This window comes from Carcharodon carcharias, chromosome 15 (assembly GCF_017639515.1).
Source record: "Carcharodon carcharias isolate sCarCar2 chromosome 15, sCarCar2.pri, whole genome shotgun sequence".
NCBI lineage: Eukaryota > Metazoa > Chordata > Chondrichthyes > Lamniformes > Lamnidae > Carcharodon > Carcharodon carcharias.
This window is the reverse complement of record NC_054481.1, coordinates 3,545,660-3,565,141: the sequence shown is the minus strand read 5'-3', so window position 1 is coordinate 3,565,141 and position 19,482 is coordinate 3,545,660. Positions and strand designations below refer to the sequence as shown.

At 43.3% G+C, this 19,482-nt stretch overlaps 1 protein-coding gene across 3 annotated transcripts in view; it reads right to left on the bottom strand.

Moving 5' to 3' along the window:
• Positions 1–2,623: 2,623 nt before the first annotated feature.
• arl6ip1 (ADP-ribosylation factor-like 6 interacting protein 1) overlaps positions 2,624–19,482 on the bottom strand; it is a 32,079-nt gene continuing 15,220 nt past the window's right edge. Inside the window, exons 2-7 of one of the 3 annotated variants that reach the window (XM_041207226.1) lie at positions 16,624–16,798; positions 13,392–13,525; positions 8,191–8,310; positions 7,114–7,231; positions 4,574–4,658; positions 2,624–3,382 (exon numbers count right to left, since the gene is read on the bottom strand). In XM_041207226.1, coding sequence (XP_041063160.1) covers positions 3,264–3,382; positions 4,574–4,658; positions 7,114–7,231; positions 8,191–8,310; positions 13,392–13,474 — 525 coding nt within the window. In that variant the 5' untranslated portion in view covers positions 13,475–13,525; positions 16,624–16,798 and the 3' untranslated portion in view covers positions 2,624–3,263. The remainder of the gene's footprint in view (positions 3,383–4,573; positions 4,659–7,113; positions 7,232–8,190; positions 8,311–13,391; positions 13,526–16,623; positions 16,799–19,482) is intronic. The other 2 variants (XM_041207224.1, XM_041207225.1) reach the window with 2 other exon arrangements.

Genomic DNA, 19,482 nt, shown 5'->3' with positions numbered 1-19,482 from the left:
AGCTGACCATCTGATCCCAGATCTTCTGTTCCAAGTCCACCTACTTCCAGCCTCTGTAATATCACCTCTCACTGGCCTTACTTCAGTCTGTGCTGAAACCCTCATCCATGTTTTTGTTGCCATTTGTTGAACGAGGGGGCGCAGATTTAAAGTATTTGGCAACAGAAGCAAAAGTGATGTAAGGAAAAACTTCTTTTTTGCAGCAAGTGATTAAAGTCTGGAATCCTCTGCCTGAGTGTGTGGTGGAGGAAGGTCCAATCAAAGCATGCAAAAGGGAATTAGACCGTTAACTGAAAAGAATGTGCAGGGTTACAGGGAAAAGGCGGGCATAGCACTGGATGAATTGCTCATTTGGAGAGGTGGTGCGGACATGACAGCCTGAACGACCTCCTCCGGCACTGTTAACAATTCTGTGATTTATTCCACTGAAACCTGCAATTAATGAATCATGGCACCACTATTCAAATTGCAATGTAGTATTTGTTCAACGCAACCAAAGCTAAATACTGCAGATGCTGGAAATCTGAAATAAGAGCAATGCTGGAAAATAGTTAGCAGGTTAGGCTATTTGTTCATTATATAGTTCTAGTACAAAAGCCATCCAGACAAGTCTGCTCCTCAATTTAAAAAAAACATGCAATCTTAAAAGTGTCTTTAAATACAGGGACACATTAGAATTGTTGATAATGAATTGAGATGAAAATAAACATTAAGTGGCAGAACATTATATTAGACCTTGTTTGAGGCTTAACTCCCAACTGTATTAAATGGTACTAGAATATGAGTAATATAACATTTTAGCTATCTTTTCCCAACACAATACACAATGTAACTTCTAACATTAAGTTTTAATATGTAGCTTTTAATCGTAACAGAAGTAGCTGAATAACTTACACCGGCCTCATTTCAAAGATTACAGCTTTAAATCTCACAAAAAAAAGGCAACTATCATTTTTTTTCAGAAACAGGAACGAGCCAATCAGAATTCAAAGCTCCTTTATTAAGATTACAGAATTTGGGGGCGGTGGTGGCGTAGTGGTATTGCCACTGGACTAGTTAATCCAGAGACCCAGGGTAATGCTCTGGCAACCCAGGTTCAAATCCTGCTACAGCAGATGGTGAAATTTGAATCCAAAATCTGGAATTAAAAGTCTAATGATGACCATGAAACCATTGTCAATTGTTGTAAAAACCCACCTGGTTCACTAATGCCCTTTAGAGAAGGAAATCTGCCATCCTTACCTGATCTGGCCTACATGTGGCTCCAGACCTACAGCAATGTGATTGATTCTTAAATGCTGTCAGAAATGGCTGAGAAAGCTGCTCAGTTCTCAAGGGAAATTAGAGATGGGCAATAAATACTGGTCCAGCCAGCAATGCCCATATCCCATGAGTGAATTAAACAAAAATTAGGCAAGGAGCCAGGGATGGCAAAGATGTTAAACCTGTGAATTAATTACATTTTTAAAGGGTAATCTTGGGCAAACATATTGGTCAACTAAATGCAGGAAAATGAAGGCCCTGGACAGTCACCTATGCAATATCAGTAGGGCTAAAGAATATACATTGAAAGATGTCTCTACACTTTCAAAACAAGAGAGTTCCCTTTAGAAATCCTGTTGGGTCTCACCTTCCTCAACAAAAGTACATGATGGTGCATCAGTAAAAGCAGAACAAAAGGAGAACAGGATACTGCTGAATGGAATAATGTGGAGTAACAGGCATCAAAAAAAGAAATTCCTTTCTTCACACATTTTTAAAGGCAAAATTCTTCAGCACATGGCGTGAAAGCAGGTGGGCTTTCTCTTATTTAATTGAAATGCAAATGAGATAGAAGCTCAAAAGAAGGAACTAATGACAACTTTGCACAGGAATGAGATGTGCATTAAAGGAGTTAAACACGCTGAGTAATTTTTTAAAAATTCATTTACAGGATGTGGGTGTCACTGGCTGGGCCAGCATTTATTGCCCATCCCTAGTTGAACTCGAGGTGGTGGTGAGCTGCCTTCTTGAACCACTGCAGTCCATGTGGTGTAGGTACACCCACAGTGCTGTTAGGGAGGGAGTTCCAGGATTTTGACCTAGCGATAGCGAAGGAACGGCGATATATTTCCAAGTCAGGATGGTGAGTGGCCTGGAGGGGAACCTCCAGCTGGTGGTGTTCCCATCTATCTGCTGCCTTTGTCCTTCTAGGTGGTAGTGGTTGTGGGTTTGAAAGGTGCTAAGGAGTCTTGGTGAATTCCTGCAATGCATCTTGTAGTTGGTACACACACTGCTGCTATTGTGCGTTGGTGGTGGATAGAGTCTGGAGGTGAGTTACTTGGCAAACAATTCCTAAACTCTAACCTTCTCTTGTAGCCACAGTATTTATATGGCTAGTTCAGTTTCTGGTCAATGGTAACTCCCAGGGTGTTGATAGTGGGGCATTCAGTGATGGTAATACCATTGAACATCAAGGGGCAATGGTTGGATTCTCTCTTGTTGGAGATGGTCATTGTCTGACACTTGTGTGGTGCGAATGTTACTTGCCATTCTGAACCCATGGACTACGGTAGTTTTAGGTCATTATTCACACTAAGCGGATGAAAGATGAATTAAGGCTGATTTAAGTTCACTCCATGTGTAAGCCACGTATTTGGTGCTTTATTTAGGGAGAGAACTCTCCAGAGGATACAATTAGAACACAACTAAAATGTACATTCACCACAAATATACACAAAAACATCTATACAGGGTGAAAGACAGTCCTATTTACATGTGACTTCAAACATACAATTACACAGTAGTCATATTGGATATACTGTTTCTGACACTGACAACTGGTTTCCACATACATGCAAATGCTCTAGCAAGAATGCAGGTGATTGCACAGATATCAAGCAATTCATTAATTCCATGTAACAGAATAGTTTTATCATTAAACTTTCAGTGCAGTCATGGCTTTCGAAAAATTACTTCAAAACACATCACAAACACAGACAATGAGGGAAAATATTAGTTGAGAGCAGGTCTTTAAAACTAAACAGCAATTCCTGATCTGAAAACATTGCCAGCCTTGAAATAATGAGGAACAAAACCTAATTAATATTTTGAAATATCATGCCCATTTGCTACATACATAGTGTCTTCTCTTCACCCTCCACATTCAGACATTATAGCCGAGCACACACTAGGAGCTTTATACTTTTTTTGATTCAACAAGGCGACTACCAATAAGGTCATCAGTAATCAGATCATTTTTAATGCTGACAAATCCAGTTTTATTAGTCATTTTTCTTCTCCTTCTGCTTCAGTAGTTTGTTAATTTCCCGTTTTGCCATGCCCACATATTTCGTGATTAATCGATGCCGATTCAGACCAGGCAGCAAGAGGATGAAGCTCACTGAAAATAACGAGAGATAATTTTATGTCATGAAAGGAAAGGAACCAAATAACTGCACAGATCTAGATGGTAAGAAATGTCTTCATTTTTGATTCAACAAGTTACATTGATGTGGTTAGAGGAGACAAAAAAAAGAGAGGAAGTGAGCAAAAAAGCACATTTTATTAGGTTAGACAAATAGAAATACAAGCCCCCGTCACAAAAAAAATCTATTCTTAAATCCCTAAAGGAACCTGCAGGCAGAAACTGGTTTACATTTTCAGGCCTGAAATGGATGTTGGTCTGAGATTGTGCCACCCATCACACGGATGTTATGTATTTAAAGCCCTAATTAAAATAAATACATTGCTTATGGAAAAGGTTAGCTGCTCAATATTGCAGATTGCTGCTGACACTTAGGCCATGAAGTTAGGATTGTGGCTAATGGCAGGCACAAAGAAATCACTGCAGCAGTTTCTCAGGGTAGTGTTCTAGGCCCGAACATCTTCAGCTCCTTCATCGATGACCTTCCCTCAGTCATTAGGTCAGAATTGGGGATCTTTGCTGATGATTGCACAGTGTTCAGCACTATTTGCAACTCCAACAAGAGAATTTAACCATCTCCCTTGCAAGGCACAAATGGGCAGAGCAGATCAGTGACAAATGTATTATCCTTCAGGACATGATTACAATATAGGGAAGTATTTAATGAGCTTAATAGGATAGCTAAGGCAAGCCTCCCAACTCACAGCTATCATTCCTCTCAGACTGCATTAAGCCAAAAATGACTAACCAGAGTCTCACCTTAGATGAGAAACTGCTTTAAATATCGCTTATGAAAGTCACTTACAGATAGTGCAGGATTTGCTGGGCTAGTTAAGGAAGTGACCTTCCAGGAACACACGCTGACAAATTTCTCAAAAGGACCCCGACAGAACACAGGATCTTTATTAATATTTAAATATTGCATTGGATTGAGCAGCCAAGCAGCTGGTCAATCCAAGATGGCACAACATCCACTTCAAGAGTGCAATGCAATATTACAAAATTCAACCTGTTTTGGATAAGGAAAACATGCACAAGTTATGCCACTAGACCAAGGTATACCACTAGACCAAGGTATACCAATGGCCCATAATTATCTCTGCTGACTTCCCAGATTCGAAACTTAATGATATGAATGGCAAAATGTAAACTCAATTGATAACTTACCAATCAAGTAAGTGAGGAAGAGGTTGTGAACCTGTTGCCCAATCCAAGCCACCACGGAGAGAAAGCTAACCACAGTCATGAAATACTAGAGCAAAGAATGTAGAAATTAACTTCCACTAATTACATAACTGGTGAAATTCCTCTACAACAGAAACAGGTCATGTTCCTCAATTGTTGGCTTACAGGCAGAAAAAATAAAAATTCTCATGGCAACTGCAGTGACCCTGGGCAATAGTAGCATCTAGTCAGACAAACAGATTATTTGGGAAAAAGCATTCAACAGCGCATTGTGTAAAGATTTCTGTTGGACTTTGGAATAAAATTACAATGGCGATAATTTGAAAGACATATCCACTGGAATAGTGTGAGGAGTATATACAATGTCCTAGAAGAGTGTGCCATGAAAGACAGGATGGTGCCGAGGAGGAGTCCAGTCTAACAGGGAACTGCCTGGCAAAAGCACTTTAAGTGGCTCCTGACCAGGTGACCAGGGTTTGTGTGACAGCAGTGCAGCAGAGACAAGCTCCTAGCCTGAAAAGGGAAAAGACCTAAAACCTCTTACTCCTGTGTAAGATTCCAGTATTAGTACAATAATAATTAGCTGTTTTTTTACCTTCATATCTCTATAACCTGCTCTCTCTCTGAAAAATCCGTCAAGAGGCAAAGGGGTGAAATCACTATTAGAGACATTGAAAAGCCAGTGTTCAACCAATGAACTGAAGACTGAAAGTGCTGGGAAAACTACCTCATGTCATCAACAAAGAACTGAAAGGAATTTGGAAGAATCAATCAAAGTCAATCCATTGAATCCTATACTCTGGAATTGGTACTGAACTGTTTTATCCCACCCTTAAAATACTTGTTTTTGTGTGTCTATTGTGTGTGTACAGGGATTTAAGAAGGGGTAGAGTTTAGGTTATGGAGTTAGAAATTAGCAGTTCATATTTCTTTCTTTTGCCACTGGTTAAAAACAATTTGTTCAATAAACAGTTATTTATTTATTAAGTTTACAAACCTGGTGCTCGTATTCTGTTAACTTAAATTAAACAATCTGGTGGTTTGATCAAACTTTTCACATTTGTTGTGGCTCGGGGAGCAGTGGGGCTGATATCACAGCGCACTGTCCCCAGTGACATCACAGCGCACTGTCCCCAGTGACATCACAGCGCACTGTCCCCAGTGACATCACAGCGCACTGTCCCCAGTGACATCACAGCGCACTGTCCCCAGTGACATCACAGCGCACTGTCCCCAGTGACATCACAGCGCACTGTCCCCAGTGACATCACAGCGCACTGTCCCCAGTGACATCACAGCGCACTGTCCCCAGTGACATCACAGCGCACTGTCCCCAGTGACATCACAGCGCACTGTCCCCAGTGATATCACAGCGCACTATCCCCAGTGATATCACAGCGCACTATCCCCAGTGATATCACAGCGCACTATCCCCAGTGATACAGTGCACTATCCCCAGTGATATTACAGTGCACTATCCCCAGTGATATTACAGTACACTATCCCCAGTGATATCACAGTACACTATCCCCAGTGATATCACAGTACACTATCCCCAGTGATATTACAGCGCACTATCCCCAGTGATATTACAGCGCACTATCCCCAGTGATATCACAGCGCACTATCCCCAGTGATATCACAGCGCACTATCCCCAGTGATATCACAGCGCACTATCCCCAGTGATATTACAGCGCACTATCCCCAGTGATATCACAGCGCACTATCCCCAGTGATATTACAGCGCACTATCCCCAGTGATATCACAGCGCACTATCCCCAGTGATATCACAGCGCACTATCCCCAGTGATATCACAGCGCACTATCCCCAGTGATATCACAGCGCACTATCCCCAGTGATATCACAGCGCACTGTCCCCAGTGATATCACAGCGCACTATCCCCAGTGATATCACAGCGCACTGTCCCCAGTGATATCACAGCGCACTGTCCTCAGTGATATCACAGCGCACTGTCCCCAGTGATATTACAGTGCACTATCCCGTGATATCACAGCGCACTATCCCCAGTGATATCACAGTGCACTATCCCCAGTGAGTCGTGACGATCTCTACAGCACATTAAGCCAGGTTTTATTCTGATTCTGCTAAATTCCTAATCCGAGAAGACCAAGTATGGCAGGTTGCCACCCATAGGGAAAACAAAATAGGTCAAGTCAAAGGCTCGTAATTAAGGATTTCATTATTTTAACAAAAAGAGGGGCTTTTGTAGCTGTACAGTTTATATCCAGTTTAAATCCTAGTCATTGATCACTGAATTCAAGCTTCCTATACAAAATATAATTTATACACAGTTACGTGAAAAAGGGTCTCTGAGCATTGGTAAAACAAACTATTTTCATGGGTAAACTCAGTAATTCATTGGGATCACATCCGTGATTTACAAGGCAGACCACTCTATACCTCCTTTAACAGTAAATGATCACATGCATGCAAAACAGGGATTAAACCAACTTTTTCAACCAAGTACAATTCATTCGCATGAGGGTTGATACTTTACCATTTTGGGTTTCTCCTCCTTCAGGGCAAAAAGGCGCCACCACCAGCCCACAATCCTGCGTTGGGTCTTTACCAGGTTGCTGCAGATTTCATGAAAACGCTGTTGCTGCTCTGTAGTCCTGTTGATCCGAACAAGGTAGCTAAGCATTTCAGCACTACACAAATATTGACATGACAATTTCCACATTAACATGTTTAAAAAGCCACCTCTAAGTTTAGGTGGTTACAAAATCAAAAAGCAGTCCGGATATAGCAAGTGATGGGTAAGGTCAGTTTAATGGCAAATTCCAGTATACAGAAAAATAATTTGCTTACCAATGTCATTATAAAAAAAACTTGGTAAACATCCACATGTTGTCTTAATGGTCTATTAATGAATATCCCCCTTCTTTTATCCAGGTCTCGGGTTTCTCAATCGCTAATTGACATTAGGGTTAAGGTGAATCTGTGACTGCATTACAGTAAAATTACAGCTGTTGCATTTCCTGCCCACAGTTACAAACATGACCACATCATAAATATCGATGAATTCTTAGTCTGTGCTGATTGAACTAATCCTGGGTATGAAGTTGGTAGAGATAGTACAATCACCTCAGTATCCCATGACACAAAACGTGGTGTGGTTAAAAAAACCAAAGTATTCTCTTTTCTAAGCAAAGGAAGGTTCAGAACATTTTATATAGAAAATGTGTACGCCAGAACCATTCATTCATTGTTGAATATCCTGTTTTCTGATAAAACTTTAAAAGAAATTAGCTCCAGCTCCCACTCAAGACTAATATCCAATAATCCTGCTGAGAAGTACATGTGGCCATTTATCGAGGACAGACAGTGTCAGGCTGGACCATGATGCTGCTGAAGAATGGTGACTTAGGTGCCACCGTGAAGCACTGCTGCCTGTAGAAATTCTCCCCAGCGTAAGGATAGAGAAGGTTCATCTCAAGACAGGGAGTTTCCATCATTCTGTACTGAATTCAAATTTGGCCCTAGAGGTGAGGAAGAGATCACTACACCAACACCAGAGTTCAGACTAATCGAAGCATCACAGTTTACTTCAAGTTTTAAATTAGCTTCTCACCATTTATTGGATCCAAACATCCTGGAAGCAATAGTTGGAACAAGGTAATCTGCCAAACAGATCATCATAATAGCACACGAAACCCCAGTCAGAACTGAAGGATCCAGCCAGTAGATTAGCCTGTGATGACAAACCACATTTAAAAAATTATGTAACGTTTATTTGTTTATTTTGTATCTTCTAATTCAACCTGGTGACAGAGAGGGGTCAGATGGTGTAGATGATGTGATAATTCAGTTATCAGCAGCGCATAGTGAAGAATTTATTGATGGTACTTGATGTACTTTTGTGTTTCCATCATTACTCAAGCACTCAGAATTTCAATGCTCATTTACAATGGCAGGTTACAGGTGTTTAAAGTGAATCTGAGAAAGAAACCAGGGTTGACAAAAAAAATTACATTAAATGTCAGAAAGTAACAGAATACACAAACACAAAGTGGGTATGGATTTGCTACAGTCCTTTAAAAAGAGAAGTTATTGAGAAGAGGACATTCCTATTGTTGTGACCACATTATGGGGCTCCTGTGATCTCCCAAAGCCTTGTTTGATTGCTGTGGGAGCTGGAGAGGAATTTCCAGTGCTTTTTCCAAATTGGAGGTAGAACATTAGCTAGGGACGTTGTGATAGACATGGAGTTACAGGAGAAGCGAAGTTTAAAAAGTGTCCAGCAAGGGAAATTGACAGGGTTATACTGTTTATATTTCAATGCAAGGAGTATTACAAACAAGGTAGATGAGTTAAGAGCACAGGTAGACATATGGCAGCAGGATGTCATTGCTAAAACGGAGACCTAGCTAAAGGAGGGACAAAACTGGCAGCTTAATATCCCTGGTTATAGAGTCTTCAGACATGATAGAGTAGGAGACAAAAAAAGGTGCGGGGGTAGCACTAATGGTTAAAGAATCAATTCCAGTTGTGAGAAGGGATGATATAATAAATGGGTCAACAAACGAGGCTTTATGGATTGAACTCAGAAATAAAAAAGGGGCAGTCACATTACTGGGAGTATACTACAGACACCCAATAGTGAAAGGGAGATAGAAGAACAAATATGTAGACAGATTTTTGCTTGTAGGAACAAGAGAGCAATAATAGTAGGAGACTTCAACTATCCTAATATCAACTGGGATTCAAATATAAGGGAGACAAATTCATGCAGTTTATCCAGGAAACTTTTTTCAACCAATTAGTGACAAACCCAACGAGAGGAGATGCAATTCTAGACCTAGTCTTGGGGAATGAAGAAAGGCAAGTGGGTGAAGTAACAGTTGGGGACCATATCGGGGAGAGTGATCACAATTCAGTTAGATTTAGCATTACCGTGGAAAAGGACAGAGATAAGGCAGGAGTAAAAGTCTTGAATTGGGGGAAGGCAAATTTTGCAGAAATGAGAAGGGACTTGGCTGAGGTGGATTAGACAGCACTGCTGGAGGATAAAACACTGGAAAACCAGTGGGAAGCACTAAAAAGTGAGATCCTAATTGTACAAAGTAGACATGTCCCCTACAAAAATAAGAGTGGTACTGCCAAATCCAGACCCGCCGGTTGTCTAAAGGAACACAGGAGATCAAACAGAAAAAGAAAGTGTACGACAGGCACAAAGAACTAAGCACTGCAGATAGTCTAGACGAATATAGGAAGTACAGGGACGAAGTAAAAAAGGAAATAAAGAAATCAAAGAGAGGGCATGAAAAAAGATTAGTAAGTAAAGTTAAAGATAACCCAAAGATGTTTTATCAATACATTAATGCTAAAAAGTTAGCTAAGGAAAAAGTGGGACCTATCAGAGATGAAGATGGAAACTTGTGTGTAGATTAAGAGGCTGTGGGAAGGGTTTTGAATGAATATTTTGTCTCCGTGTTTACAAAGGAAAGGGAGGATGTAGATATAGTAGTCCAGAAAGAGCACTGCGAGATATTGGACGGGATAGTCATAAAGAGAGAGGAAGTACTCGAAGGGTTGAAATCCTTGAAAGTTGATAAGTCACCAGGGCCAGATGGATCGTTTCCGAGGCTGAAGGAAGTCAGGGAGGAGATAGCAGATGCTCTGAGGATGATTTTCCAATCTTCACCAGATACAGGAGAGGTACCGGAGGATTGGAGAAATGCAAACGTAGTTCCATTGTTTAAAAAGGGATCAAAGGAAATGCCAAACAATTATAGGCCAGTTAGTCTTACATCGATGGTGAGCAAATTAGTAGAATCAATCCTGAGAGATAGGATTAACTGTCATGTGGAAAGGCATGGACTAGTCATGGATGGTCAGCATGGATTTGTTAAAGGAAGGTCTTGCCTCACAAATTTGATTGAATTCTTTGAGGAAGTGAGAAGGGTTGATGAAGGTAGTGCAGTGGATGTTGTGTACATGGATTTCAGCAAGGCATTTGACAAGGTCCCACATGGCAGATTGGTCAGGAAAGTAAAAGCCCATGGGATTCAGGGTAATGTGGCAAACTGGACAAAAGGTTGGCTTTGTAACAGGAAACAAAGGGTAATGGTCGATGGATGCCCTTGCGAATGGAAAGTTGTCTCAAGTGGTGTTCCACAGGGCTCGGTGTTGGGACCCTTGCTGTTTGTGTTATTTATCAACGATTTGGACGTGAACGTGGGGGGCACAATTGGGAAATTTGCAGATGACACAAAGATTGGCCGAGTAGTGGATAGTGTAGAGGATAGCCATAATCTCCAAAACGATATAGATGGGTTGGTGGGAGTGGGCGGTAAAGTGGCAGATGGATTTTAACATAGAGAAGTGTGAGGTCATATATTTAGGGAGGTCAAATTGTTACAGGGATTACACAATAAATGGGAATATACTAAGAGGGGTAGATGAAGTGAGAGATCTTGACGTACAAGTACACAGGTCCCTGAAGGCAGCAGTTCAAAGGTTGTAAAGAAGGCATATGGAATGCTCTCCTTCATTGGCAGAGGTATAGAATATAAAAGTAAGGATATAATGTTGGAATTGTATAAAACACTGGCGAGGCCACAACTGGAGTATTGTGTGCAGTTCTGGTCATCACAATACAGGATGTAATAGCTCTGGAGAGAGTGCAGAGGAGGTTTACAAGAATGTTGCCAGGGTTAGAAAAGTGTAGCTACGAGGAGAGATTGGATGGGTTGGGGTTATTTTCCTTAGAACAAATATGGCTGAGGTGACTTGATTGAGGTGTACAAAATTATGAGGGGAATAGATAGAGTGGACAGGATAAAACTGTTTCCCTTGCTGGAGAATTCTAGAACCAGGGACATAGATTCAAGATATGTGGCAGAAGGTGTAGGGGGGGACATGAAGAAGAACATTTTTACGCAGAGGGTAATGGGTATCTGGAATTCGCTGCCCAAGTTGGTGGTAGAGGCAGAAACTCTAAACTCTTAAGAAGTACCTGGATCTGCACCTTAAGTGCTGTAAGCTGCAGGGCTGTGGGCCGGGTGCAGGAAGGTGGGATTAGAAAGGGCACCTGGGTGTCCTCGGGCTGGCGTGGACAAGAAGGGGCCGAATGGCCTCCTTCTGTGCTGTAACTTTTCTATGGTTCCATGGCCATAAGTCTTTTCTCATGTATTCCCATGAATGGCTGACCCATGTTTGCCTACATTAGTCACAGCTCTTCAAAAGTTATTCAATTTGTGAGATGTTACATAAACAGAAGGATAAATACAAAAGCTAGATCTTAAATCTTCATAAGCTTGTGCACTGCACACTATATTTTGGTTTACATCCGAGATAGTGGATCCATGGGCCACACAAGGCCCCACCATCCCAAGTAACTCAATACGGTATTCCTTACATTCAATTCTCATTTGCTAGACAGGTTCATTGGGTATTGCAGTAACAACAGGTACTTGCACTTTGAATCACCAATCCTAACTTTCTGCCGAGAGTTTACTTGAAAATCAATGTACAAAATCCAGCAAGTTCTTCAAAATAACATGGAGGCTCCGAGCGAGATGCATCTACGCAAAGCAAATAGAACACTAACATAAATTGATGAGCAAGTTCTGAGGATTCACATTGTATCTCAACCCTGAGTTTGCAGACCAATTTTCACATTAACGATGACAGGTGTTGTTAGTGTGCCGTTATTTTCCAGGATTATTCAACTCAGACATTATTCATCTGTTGTATTTAACTTAACAATATCATAATTAAAGATGTTAAAGGGCAAAATAGCTGCTGTCTCATTCCTAGGGTATCCCCCATCCTTTCCATGGAAAGGAAACTGCGAAATTTGAACGGTGTTCTAATATTACCATGTAAAGCTGGTTACTAACTGCAGACATCTGCTCCCATCAACACATCATGAACACAACTGAGAAACCAGCAGAGAATGCGGTCATCATAAACATGTAAACAAATCTTACACCATCTAATTTTACCCTGCAATAGTCACAAGAAGAGATGACTGACTACAGAATCAAAATGCAGATAATTTGATGGCTCACTAATCATGCTTGAGCAGTACAGGAAGAAGTACAGTAATCTGTAGTTGACATACAATCTGTTTTCACCAATTAAAGGCACCTTTGAGAGGTTCTTCTTACAACTGTAGACGCTACTCATTTTTAATGAACTGCCCGCCACTGACCAAATCTAACATTACTAAAATTGGCCAAAAGAGGTTTCTATTTAAAATCTGGGTAATTGCCAAAGTACATTTAAGCTTAAATTTGAACCGTGGAAAACTCATTTGAAACAAAACTCTAGCAACTTATAGCACCATACTTCACACAACACAGGAGTAATAAGAACTTTGGCTTCATATTTTCTGCTTTTTCTCAGTCATGATAATTAAATCAATTGGGTAGGTATGTGTAGTGTTACTGCAAGGTTTACACTGGGACTAGTTCCAACAGGCTAATGAACAGGAATTCCATAACTACAGTACATTGGCATGCAGGACACTTCAATAGGTGAAATTTTACTTCCACAGAATGGTCAAACATTCTGCAAACTAATGGCTCCTCAGCCCCTGCTGCCCATGATCAGCCACACCTTCAGAATTCTAGGCCCCAGACTTGAATCCCCTCTGACTCTCAAATCTCTCTATTTCTTAAAATAGAAACTTTTGGCCATCTCTGCCAATATCTCTTTCGTTGGGTGAGTGTCCATTTTTACCTCATTGCGCCCATGTAAAGCTCTTTGGGATGGTTTGCCATGTTAGAGGCGCTATGTAAAATCAACATGTTCTTTAATACTTACAAAAATACCACTGACACCACAAGCATCATTATAACAGGAAACCAGGGTTTCTCCCAGCGCAAGATACGATCTGCAGCAAGCATCACTTCTCCCCAACCCTCCAAATGCTCTTCAAGCTGGGCAGTTTCTGCAGCCTGCAAAATCAAGAAGTCATTATCATTTTTTACATTGTTTGTAACAAGGGCCAATGGGATATAGTAATATTCTCAGTCAGTATTTAAAAAGTATGCATAACTCATCCAAAAACACTTGCTCATCCCATCAAAACTATGTTGTAAAGTGAAAAATGTACTGAATATTTGATGCTTTGAGTAATCATCATAATTGTTGATTGTATGGTACAAACATCAGACAACATTGCAAAGCGTCCTGGCCAAATACCTTAGCTAGCTTTCAAGACTTCATGGTCACTTCTTTGTTCAGGACTACTGAACTCTCAATTTACAACAGCTAAACCCAGGCACTAGAAAATACATTTCAAGTATTAAATTATAGAAGCTTTATTAAAGAATGGTACAAACTTTTGGAAGAGTGACAGAATTAGGGAACATCACTTTTAGCAACGAACACTTGGTGGGAACAGCACTGCTCACTGGGCATTTGTCCATTTCAGAATCCTTTTTGGTGAATTAAAACTAACTGAAGATAAATCTTTAATTTTTTGCTCATCCTGGAGACATGAATATATGGAATGGGATGGGCTTTTGAAATGAACTGAACGTGTATAGAAACTATTGTGTTCCATATTATTTTAGTCCTAATCACATGATACAAAATCATGTTTCCCTGATAACTTAGGACAGTTTAACAGGTTTATATATCATGCAGAGTAACATATCCTCGGTTTGCGATAACTAACACATTGCCTCAGCTTCGCCCTTGCTGTTTATGACATCATCATACCCCCTTTGTGTATTATAACCATGAATCAGGGCACTACATCATCCATTACTTATTGCAAGTTATAGAAATAACAATTAAACAGAACAATAAAATCAAATCACCCGCAGCAAACACTGTGTTAGCAGTTTCTGGTTCCAATGTTTGAAATCAGCTCACTCAAGTCATGTTTTAACAAAATTTAAAACCCTTCTGGGAATAAAGAATTTTGATAGATTAAAAAAAACATTTTTGTTAAACCATGGAGAGCAGCTTTAACATAGCAACACGTCCCAAGATGCTTCACACAGGTTTTATCAGACAGAATATGACAAATATTCATACAGATGACCAAAAGCTTGGTCAAAAAAATAACAGCGCATCTTAAAAGAAAGGGAATGCCAGAAAGGCAAAGGAAATCAGGGTGCATAAGACACCAGCATTGCAAGGAGAATTCCTGGAGGGATGTAGTGCTGGAGGTTTTCCCCCAGCCAGTGAGATTTGAAATGAATGAAAATTTGAAATCAAGGCCTTACTGGACAAGAGCTAATAGTCAGTGAGCATGGGGGTGATGGGTGAACGGGACTTAGTGCAAGTCAGGACACAAGCAACAGAGTTTTGGATGAGCTCAAGTTTACGGAGGATGAGACACTAAGGGGGCAGTGGAATAGTCATGCCTGAATCTCAGATTTTCATTACAAGCCCACCAACTCCCACAGCTACCTCAGCTACAGCCCCTCACATCCCGCTTCCTGTAAGGACTCCAGCCCATTCTCTCAATTCCTTCGCCTCCGTCGCATCTGTTTCGATGATGCCACTTTCCAAAACAGCGCTTCTGACAAGTCTTCCTTCACCGAGGTTTCCCACCCACAGTGGTTGACAGGGCCCTCAATTGTGTCCGACCCATCTCCATCTCATCCGCCCTCACACCTTCCTCTCCCTCCCAGAACCACGACAGGATTCCCCTTGTCCTCACTTATCACCCCACCAGCCTCTGGATTCAAAGGATCATCCTCCCCCTTTCCAGCATGATGCCACCACCAAACACATCTTCCCCTCACCCCCATCAGCATTCCGTAGGGACCATTCCCTCCGGGACACCCTGGTCCATTCCTCCCTCACCCCCAACACCCCATCCCCCTCCCACGGCACCTTCCCATGCAACCGCAGAAGGTGTAACACCTGCACCTTTACCTCCTCACCATCCAAGGGCCCAAACACTCCTTTCAGGTGAAGCAGGGCTTCACTTGCACTTCCCTCAATTAGGCCTACTGCATTCGCTGCTCCCAATGCGGTTTCCTCTACATTGGAGAGACCAAACACAGAATGGGTGACTGCTTTGCAGAACACCTTCGGTCTGTCCACAAGCATAACCCAGATCTTCCTGTCACTTGCCATTTCAACACTCCACCCTGCTCTCATGCCCGCACTTGGCCTGCTGCAACATTCCAGTGAAGCTCAATGCGAACTGGAGGAACATAACCTCATCTTCCGATTAGGCACTTTACAGCCTTCTGGACTTAAACACTGAGTTCAACAATTTCAGACCATGTACTCTCTCCTCCATCCTCACCCCCTTTTTTAATCCCTTTTATCAATATTCATTTTAACTTTTTAATTTTTATCCATGTATTTTATTCATTGTTTTATCCCTATCTTTTATCCTATTTCGATCTTTCTCCCCCACCACCGTCCCTTGACCCCCACCCCCACAAGGGCCATCTGTCACTTGTTCATGTTGTTCTTTCCAGAGTGCTTACCTTTGACCTGCTATTACATTCTGCTTTCTGACCTTAATGTCATCATCAGCACCTCCTTAAGTCAGTGCCACTACCATTAACACCTCTTTGTCCTTTTGTGCATGACATCTTTGTCAATCTCTCCTTTGTCTCCACCTATCGCTGGCCTTCTATCCAACTTCACCTGCTCCACCCCCGTTAAATAATATAAACTTCATCACATTTTTACTTCTCTTTAGCTCTGAAGAAGTCATACAGACGCGAAACGTTCACTCTGTCTTTCTCTCCACAGATGCTGTTAGGCCTGCTGAGTTTTTACAGCCTTTTGTTTTTATTTCAGATTTCCAGCATCCGCAGGATTTTGCTTTTATCTAAATCAGAGTACTTAAAGCACAAAAGGAGGCCATTCAGCTCATCGCTTCCACTTCTCTCCGAATGAGCAACCCACCAAGTATCATTCCCCCCGCCTTCTCTCTGTATCCCTGCACTTTCTTCCTTTTCAGTTAACAGTCTAATTCCCTTTTGCATGCTTTGATTGGACCTGCCTCCACCACACTTCCAGGCAGAGCATTCCAGACTTTTAATCACTCGCTGCAAAAAAAAATTATTCTTACGTCGCTTTTGCTTCTGTTGCCAATTACTTTAAATCTGTGCCCTCTCGTTCTCTGTCGGCAACAAAAACATGGATGAGGGTTTCAGCACAGACTGAAGTAAGGCCAATGAGAGGTGATATTACAGAGGCTGGAAGTAGGTGGACTTGGAACAGAAGATCTGGGATCAGATGGTCAGCTCAGGGTAAAAAAAAAAACAAAATAGATCATTTATCTCTGACTGAGACAGAACTGTCCAACATGAGTGTCACATTTGCCTGGCTAACAACGGCTACAGCTCAAATAAACTGCTGTAAAGAGTTTCGGGATATGGAGACAACATGAAAGATGTGACATAATCACAAGTCTGAGGGGGTAGTAGAGGCAGGAACCCTCACGCCATTTAAGAAGTTTTTAGATGAGCATTTGAAGCGCCATCGCATACAGGGCTACGGGCCAAGGGCTGGAAAATGGAATGAGAATTGATGGCCAGCACGAACATGATGGGCCGAAGGGCCTGTTTCCATGCTGTATAACTCTATGTGCTCAATTAATTTTGGTGTTGGGGGTTCTACAGTTGTTTTCAGTTCTCCAAGTTAGGGAGAAGAAAAAAGGCCATTACAGCCATGCCTGGTTACTCCGCCTTACCAGAAAGCACGGCTGGAATGTCAGGTGTGAACAGCATTAGCTCTGCCCAGCACTCCCGACCCCCATCTGTGACTTGTGAGACATAGCAGGAGGGGATTCAGGGAGGGAAGAAAGGGAATGGGGGGGAGGGGAAGAAAGGGAGGGAGGGAAGATTGGGGGGGGGGGGGTGTGGGGGGAAGGGAAGATGGGGGGGAGACGGAAGATGGGAGGGAGACGGAGCGGGTGGGGGGGAGGTATTTCTTTCTCCCTCTCTCAGGGGAGGGGGATATTTCTCTCTCCCTCTCTCTCTGTGGGGGTATTTCTCTCTCTCGGCGGGGGGGGGGGGGGGGGGGGTATTTTTTTCTCTCTCTCTGGGGGGGGGTATTTCTCGCTCTCCATGGGGGGGGTATTTTTCTCTCTCCATTGGGGGGGATATTTCTCTCTCTCCATTGGGGGGGAAGGGAAGATGGGAGGGAGACGGAGCGGGTGGGGGGAGGTATTTCTTTCTCCCTCTCTCAGGGGAGGGGGATATTTCTCTCTCCCTCTCTCTCTGTGGGGGTATTTCTCTCTCTCTGGGGAGGGGGGGTATTTTTTTCTCTCTCTCTCTGGGGGGGGTATTTCTCGCTCTCCATGGGGGGGGGTATTTTTCTCTCTCCATTGGGGGGGATATTTCTCTCTCTCCATTGGGGGGGGAGGGAAGATGGGGGGGAGACGGAAGATGGGAGGGAGACGGAGCGGGTGGGGGGAGGTATTTCTTTCTCCCTCTCTCGGGGGAGGGGGATATTTCTCTCTCCCTCTCTCTCTGTGGGGGTATTTCTCTCTCTCTGGGGGGGGGGGGGTATTTTTTTCTCTCTCTCTCTGGGGGGGGATATTTCTCGCTCTCCATGGGGGGGGGGGGGTATTTCTCACTCTCCATGGGGGGGGGTATTTCTCGCTCTCCATGGGGGGGGTATTTCTCTCTCCATTGGGGGGGGATATTTCTCTCTCTCCATGGGGGGGGGGGGGGGGATTTCTCTCTTGATGGGGGGGTATTTTTCTCTCTCTCTCTCCATGGGTGGGGGTATTTCTCTCTCTCTCTCCATGGGGGGGTATTTCTCTCTCTCTCCATGGGGGGGGGGTATTTCTCACTCTCCATGGGGGGGGGTATTTCTCACTCTCCATGGGGGGGGTATTTCTCGCTCTCCATGGGGGGGGTATTTCTCGCTCTCCATGGGGGGGGTATTTCTCTCTCCATTGGGGGGGGATAATTCTCTCTTGATGGGGGGGTATTTTTCTCTCTCTCTCTCCATGGGGGGGGGGTATTTCTCTCTCTCTCCATGGGGGGGGGTATTTCTCACTCTCCATGGGGGGGGTATTTCTCACTCTCCATGGGGGGGGTATTTCTCACTCTCCATGGGGGGGGTATTTCTCACTCTCCATGGGGGGGGTATTTCTCACTCTCCATGGGGGGGGTATTTCTCGCTCTCCATGGGGGGGGTATTTCTCGCTCTCCATGGGGGGGGTATTTCTCTCTCCATTGGGGGGGATATTTCTCTCTTGATGGGGGGGTATTTTTCTCTCTCTCTCTCCATGGGGGGGGTATTTCTCTCTCTCTCCATGGGGGGGAGGGGGGGGGGGGGGGGGGGGGGGGGAGGAGAATGGGTATTTCTCGCTCTCTGGGGGGGGTATTTCTCGCTCTCGCTCCATGGGGGGGGTATTTCTCTCCCTTCATGGGGGGCTATTTCTCTCTCTCTCTCCCTCCATGGGGGGGTATTTCTCTCTCTCCATGGGGGGTATTTCTCTCTCTCACTCTCTCCATGGGGGGGTATTTCTCTCTCTCTCTCTCTCCATGGGGGAATATTTCTCTCTCCATGGGGGAGTATTTCTCTCTCCATGGGGGAGTATTTCTCTCTCCATGGGGGAGTATTTCTCTCTCCATGGGGGAGTATTTCTCTCTCCATGGGGGAGTATTTCTCTCTCTCTCTCCATGGGGGGGGGGTATTTCTCTCTCTCTCTCCATGGGGGGGGGGTATTTCTCTCTCTCTCTCTCCATGGGGGGTATTTCTCTCTCGCTCTCTCCATGGGGGGTATTTCTCTCTCGCTCTCTCCATGGGGGGTATTTCTCTCTCGCTCTCTCCATGGGGGGTATTTCTCTCTCGCTCTCTCCATGGGGGGTATTTCTCTCTCTCTCTCCATGGGGGGTATTTCTCTCTCTCTCTCCATGGGGGGGTATTTCTCTCTCTCTCTCCATGGGGGGGGTATTACTCTCTCTCTGTC